Source organism: Gopherus evgoodei, chromosome 9 (genome assembly GCF_007399415.2).
Source record: "Gopherus evgoodei ecotype Sinaloan lineage chromosome 9, rGopEvg1_v1.p, whole genome shotgun sequence".
Taxonomy (NCBI): domain Eukaryota; kingdom Metazoa; phylum Chordata; order Testudines; family Testudinidae; genus Gopherus; species Gopherus evgoodei.
Window position 1 is genome coordinate 26,861,795 of NC_044330.1, and position 6,826 is coordinate 26,868,620.

The following is a 6,826-nucleotide window of genomic DNA, read 5'->3' on the forward strand; positions in this document are numbered from 1 at the left end:
CGTGAGATACATAGACCCACTTCATGACTGAGAAGGATGGGATAGGGAACATTAACAAGTAAGCATTTGCATTATTTTGCAATAATCACTTGATAAGAAACAGTCTTTCATCCAGCAATCCAATTCCAAACATGAATACTCATAAGATGATCCTTTTGTTTCAACCCAGTATCATACTAGAACAGAATGTGCACTATCTCCAGAAGGAAGGAAGAGGTGAAACAACATGATTGTGATCAGTATGTCTAAGCTAGATCTTGCAAACTCTGTTGCAGAAGTGGCAGTCACTGGGGTATATGCACACCTGGAGGCTGTCTGGATATATATCTATTAACACCATACTTTCTACAAAAGATTTCTTGTACATACAATTTGAAAGACAAAGTTATTTTAAAAGACACTCCAAGGCTACATTTTTAGAAACCAAGTGTTGAGACTTAATATTAGTAAATCAGTTTCAGATCCTCTGATCAAAGGCACTATATAATATACACATTTTCTTATTAAAATAGGAGTCTCTTTCAATTAGGCACTATCACTAAAATGTACTTCTATTATAGAATCTTGCTAAGCATATTTGTAGTGTCATCTACCTAATCACTACACTCCGACATCAGTTGCCTTAAAGTAGGATCTGATGTGCATTTGAGTATATATTTTAACTTCCTCTGAGGAGACTATTATTAGTGAAAGTCTAACAAATACATTCTACACCATGTAAACAGTTACCCTGTAACCTGTCTGCTCAGAAGGGTCAGTTTTCATTGTGTGTTTAACAACCCGAAAGTGACTGTCTGCACAAAAGAACCAGTAAAGCTGAAAATGGGGACAAGGGAAAGTGTTCAATGCCACTTTCATTGATTTTTAATAGGAATTTTCTCCCCATTGCTTTCTTGGGAACACAATCAGGTCCAAAGCTAGAAAGTCAGTCCAAGTATTCTGTTTTACCCATTCTATTTATTTAATAAAATAGGAAACAAACAATGAACCTTACGGCCCTTTTCGGGATGATCAAATACGAATACTGGAGAGTTATTCTCTAGCTACCACCCACACCCCAAATCCCCTTCTCCAATTTCTGAAGTGTTGGCTACTCCCCACTTCAGTGTTTTTTTTTAAATTATTATTATTTGAAATAAAGCCTGATTTTGAATTTTCTACAGTGGGTAAGGTATGAGATTCTCTTTTGGGGAGGGAGCTATTCCCAGGACTCAGAGGTTTGAGCAGTTACCTTTGTGGCTGTGAATAAAGAAAATAAACCCTTTTCTATAGGAGAGCTTGGCAAGCACTGAATTTTTACACAGAGCTTGCTGTAGGGTCACTGCATTACAGTAATACTGGGGAAAGACATTTTAGCGATGGCATATAGTATAAATTACACCTTTGGAGATAGGCTTTATAAGCTAGAGAACGGTTTAGAGACCTTTAAATAGTATTTCAACACTGTACACAGCCCACATGACAACCGATTGCATCAGAAGTCCCAGATCTTGTGAGCACAAGCACAGAGCACCCAAAATAGTAGCCTCAGCGGATGTAATGGGGGTGTATGAATTTTTTTTATTTATTTCCTGCTATTTGAATCTGCAGAGTAGGGAAGCTTCAAACGGCAGTCAAAAAAATGACATTCATAAGTACTTTGGGACCAAAGTCCTTTTCCTATTTAAAAATCATGGGAGTTTTGCTATGAATTTCAAGAAGAGCAGGACCTAAGAGAACAAGAAAGAAAAAATTGTTTTTTGCCACTCATAGCTGAAATCAGATGTTCTGCAATGTCTGTCAAAATGACATCGACCAAGAGGTTAAAATGTCCTTAATGTCCTTTTCACAAACCAGTCATACATTCTTTTAATGAGAGCAGAGTCCTCAAAACTTTTGTAGGCAATATTAGATTTCATGGCTGTAGAATTATCGTCAGCTATAAGGTCTGACTATCCTACTGTAAACCTTCAACACAAGTGCTGCATTTAGCTCTAGAACATTGCATAATTGCAGTGATCAGAGAGACTGATATTTCAAAGATAACATACTTTCCTGTAAAGGTACTTGCTCAGGTATTTGGCATGGTCTTTAAAAATGCAGTCACTGTGGATAATAGGATATATAGGATCTGATTTTTCTACTCGATTAATTAAATTTTCACAACTCCTACTGTGGATTCAAGTATATAACAATATAAGTGGTACATTTTACTGGTACAGCTTGTTCCCACAGGGAAGGGAAATAAGACATAACAGTGTAGATAACTGCATCCACACTGGAGGGAGGGGAGGTAAAGAGGCTGTGTACTTGTATAATTAAATAAGTAGTTTTTGTATATAGACCAGACGTAGATTTAGTGAAGAATACAGCAGTTTGGAGTCTCTGAAAGGTCTAGCTACCCAGTGCTCCTTTCTGTAGTGTCTTCACCAACCAGGAGAAAATGTAATTTTTGAACATTTATATACTTGTACTAATTGTATTAGACCCATGCCATGTGTTACTACTTAATGCATATACCCCTTTGGCAAGAAGCAACATATATTAAAAGACCTTCACCTGTTCTGCTAGGCTAATGCTAAAACTGGAATTTATGTTGAGCTGGTGTATGCTATATATACACACTTGCACCATTACTTAGTCAGGTTTTCTTAAAAAAAAACAAAAAAAAACAAAACACACCCATACACAATCAAAAATGAAGTAATCTGAAACCATGAGGTATTTTGAATTTTTTTAGCTTCAATTTTAGATGTCAATAACTGCTATTCTGCTGGGAAAACTAGAAGATTTGCCAGGTTTCATTATGCTGAAAGCAGCAATTATGAAGCTAACTCTACTGAACAAGTAATCCACAGATCATCCAGTAATCATCCAAGGCCAGCTTCTGTTAGGTGCTCAAAAACCTTCCAAATACCATTGAGGTCGATGAGTTTTGGGAGATAGAGGCTCTCAGCACTTGGGGGAAAGCATGTAGTATGTAGACAGGATTGGACCACTAGCAGTGGCCAAGATACATGTATAACATACGCTTTCAAACTTTAAATGCAAAATGTCTGCAATAAGTCTACCTTAGTACTTAAAAAGAAAAATTCCTGTTAAGATGTGGCTTATTTTAATAATAAAAAACAGTTATTCAGCATGGCACCAGATTTTAAAGTCCTCAAATAGATTTTTTTATTCAAAGTTCTTAAAGGTGAACTGCAAAAGTGAGGGGAAGAGTTTGTAGCTCTCTCTTCACTTTTTTTTTTTTTATAAACTTATTTTAACCTTAGAAATATTAGTTTGGCAGGAAAGCCTCTTGGGGGCTTAAGAGAAGTGAAATATTGTGAGCTCACATGAAGGTGGATGTTTAATTTTTATGGCATCATTTCTCCCAAGTTTTTTTTTTGCTAGGTATTAGGAATTAAATAGATGCTATAAATCAGAGAAAAACAAAATGCTCAGTGTTCAGCTGACGTACAGTCACTTCATTGACTGAACTCACACCTGTGTAAGGCCCTGATCCTGCACAACTGATGTCAACAGGATCTTTGCTATTGGATACAGTGAATTCATGAACAAGGTTTAAATTAGGAGTGAGAAGAATTAGGCACTCTAAATGTTAAACAGTTTGACTAAAAGTCCCAACTTCCTCAATTACTCAGCTTTCGGTTTCTTGTGATGTCATAATTTCATTAGTTCCCATAAGTCTTCCTGGACAGACAAATCATGAGTTTAAAACAAAAAACCCCACACATTTGGGAATTTTAGGGGAAATACATGCCTTTCAGGCCTTCTAATTAAAAAAAAAAAATCAAGAAGGTGGGCGGAGAAAGGCACAAGCCCATTTTCTTTAAGTTACATTTGAAATGTTAAGGAATCACAGTCTTAAGGCATAACTTTAAAAACTACACCTATACTCCAATAAACCATGTTATTATTAAAATTACAAAATAAGATCCTAATCTTGCAAGCTGTTCTGCAGAGCCCAAATGACTTCAACAAACATTTATATAAGTGTAGGATTCTGCTCACATACAGAATCAGTTAGCATCAGGGCCTAAATATAATTATTCAACTGTTTCCAACATTACCAGAGAAACATTCCCATGCCTCACGATTTTAGGTTCCCTTTCTCCATTCTTAACATACTCTTATTTTGGTTAGACAAATATCATAATTAAAAAAAGCATATGTCTGCCATGATTGCATATTAAAGTCAGTTATCCTTACAATACATTAAAAAAAACCACAGTTTTGCTATTCTTTTTTTAAAAAAACAAAACATTTGTATTAAAATTCTTAAAATGGATAGACATTAAACGCATGTCTGGAATTGAAGTTACAGTTGTTAGAATTTTCTTGATACATCACAACATTAAGATTTCTCTCTTTGCTGGCTGGAGGTACATCCTACATCAGAGAACCAAAACAAAAGAAATCCTCCCAAAAAACCTAAATGCCTGTAAATTTGAATTAAATGCAGTCCAAATTTGCAAGACATGGAAATGACATTTAAAAGGCTCAAATGGAAATAAGAAATAAATTCCATTAAACAATAGGTCTTTTTGTCCTGGCTTGTTCAGTGTGATTACTGAAAAGAAGCTGTTAAGTAGTTTCTGGAGTAGCAGATAATGGGATTCTGTGGCGCTTTCACAGGTTGGCACCGGCTGGAACAGCTGAGTTTTGAAGGCACTCTACAGACACAGGGTTGCTGTTGGCCCTGTATCACATTTTAGGAAGTCTTTGTACTTTAGAGAGCTAATCAAAATCAGTTATTGCCAACCCAAAAATAAGGAAAACAAACCACCACCACAAACCTCCCTCCCCCCTGAAGAAAAGAAGAAAACACAACTAAAAAAATATTGTGCAGATTTGTAACATTTTCACAGCTGATTTAAAAAAAAAAATACTACCGCTCTCCCCCAAACTCCCATCCGATACAGCAGGTAAACAAAATAGGAAGTTTCACAAATGATCAGCAGACACGTTCTGGCACCCCACACTGTATTGGCATCAGTGTTATTCAAAGTCCCAGTTCAGATGTGCAATACTTCAGATTGGATACACTGTAACAATAATCCAACTTTGCATAGAAATCCTCAGAATCAATATCACAGTCACCGGGTGCATTCAAGGTTGGCTAAAGAAGAGAGAGCACCAATCTTAAGTGTTACCCCCACACGTCCACGGAAAGATTTCTCTCCCTCTCTCTGCAATGGTTTCTTCGTTTACTGCTCCCCTCAGTTCAAGTGAAATTTAACTCTTCCAGTTAGAAAACGATTGCTCCCAAGCTCCCCTTTCTCCAGGCCGAAACTTTTCTTACTGGTGTCAGTTGCCAATACAGCAATCTGTAAATGGTACTTACGGGAAATATGCAACAATCAAAATCGATGAAATGTACATGCTGAAAAAGCCACGTCCCAACAATACACCCACCCAATGACACTGATCACTGCAGCAGCTGCTGCTGCAGCCTGGAATCCTTGTGTATGCAAAGTTGTTTCCAATCTTTGTTTCGAACGATCACATTGCTGCTTCTTTTTGCTGTAAACCTGTGCGAACGACAACATTTGCCCCGCACGCCCTTTCAGAGGATCACGCAGGACGAGCAGCACTGATCGTCCCCGTTGGGTTGGGAAGCGTAGTTCATCTGCCTGACAATCTCTGCAAACAGTTCGTCCACTGAAGCTTTGTTTTTGGCTGAAGTTTCCATGAAGGGGCAGCTCCACTCCTCGGCCAGAGCTTTGCCTTCCCCATACGAGACCTCCCTCTCGCCCTCCAGATCCACCTTGTTGCCCACCAGGATCATGGGCACCTTCTCGTACCTCTTCACCCGGATGATCTGATCCCGCATGGGCTTGATGTCCTGGAAGCTCTGCTGGTTGACCAGGCTGTAGACCAGGATGAAACCTTGCCCGTTCTTGATGTAGAGGTCCCGCATGGAGGCGAACTGCTCGGTGCCGGCAGTGTCCAGGATCTCCAGCACCGAGGGGGAGGAATCCACCTCGATCTCCTTGCGGTAGAAATCCTCGATGGTGGGGTCATACTTCTCGATGAAGGAGCCGGTCACGAACTGCACGGTGAGGGCGGATTTGCCCACCCCGCCCGAGCCCAGCACCACCACCTTGTATTCTCGCATGGCTCCGCTCCGCACAGCCGGCTCCTTCCTCGCTGGGTCTCTTCTCTCCCTCCCACCTCCAGTCGCCGGAGAAGGAGGGAGGGGAGAGAAGCCGCCCCGCCGCGGCTCTCACTGGAGCAGGGTGAGCATGCAGCAAGCAGCCGGCGGGGGAGGGAGCAGCGGCTAACGCCCGGGCAGCGCCAGCCCCCTTCGCGCGGCAAAGGCTGCGCCCAGCCTCCTGGGCCAGGCAGCCGAGGCCGAGCCCCAGCACAACGCAGGGGCAGCGCGAGCCCCTTTGACAGGCAGGGTCTCAGCAGCCCTGGGAGACGGAGAGGCGGCAGCTGCCAGCGGGGCGGGGGAGGAGATCGCGAGTTCTCATCGCCCCCCGGCAGCCAGCGCGTGGTGCACCAGTCCCGCGGTGCCGCCTCGCGCCGCCACGGGCCATCCCTTCCCCGCAGCCCAGCGCTCAGCCCAGCTCACAGCCCGCCCGGACCCATTGGCTCGTGCTAACGCCCTTCCCCTTTCCATTGGTTTCTGGGTGGGGGGGACCACACAAGGACACGCGCCCCCAGTCGCCCTTTTGTTCGGATTGGCTGCCGCCTAGTGCCCGTCAGGCCGCGCTGCCTCATTGGCTCAGAGGTTTGAGTTTCTCCGCCATTGGGTCTCCAGAGGGAGGAAGATGATTGGTCGGTGAACCGCTGCCTGTCTTTCTGCCCCGCCTATGAAGGAGTTTTGGCGGATACT

The 6,826-nt window shown here is 42.0% G+C and overlaps 1 protein-coding gene across 1 annotated transcript; it reads right to left on the reverse strand.

Annotated features, from left to right (window-relative positions):
• Positions 1 to 3,220: 3,220 nt before the first annotated feature.
• On the reverse strand, positions 3,221 to 6,534 carry RAP2B (RAP2B, member of RAS oncogene family). Its single transcript, XM_030575677.1, has one exon. It carries the CDS (start codon positions 6,101 to 6,103, stop codon positions 5,552 to 5,554), a length of 552 nt encoding a protein of 183 aa, XP_030431537.1. The 5' UTR covers positions 6,104 to 6,534; the 3' UTR covers positions 3,221 to 5,551.
• Between the last annotated feature and the right edge of the window lie 292 nt (positions 6,535 to 6,826).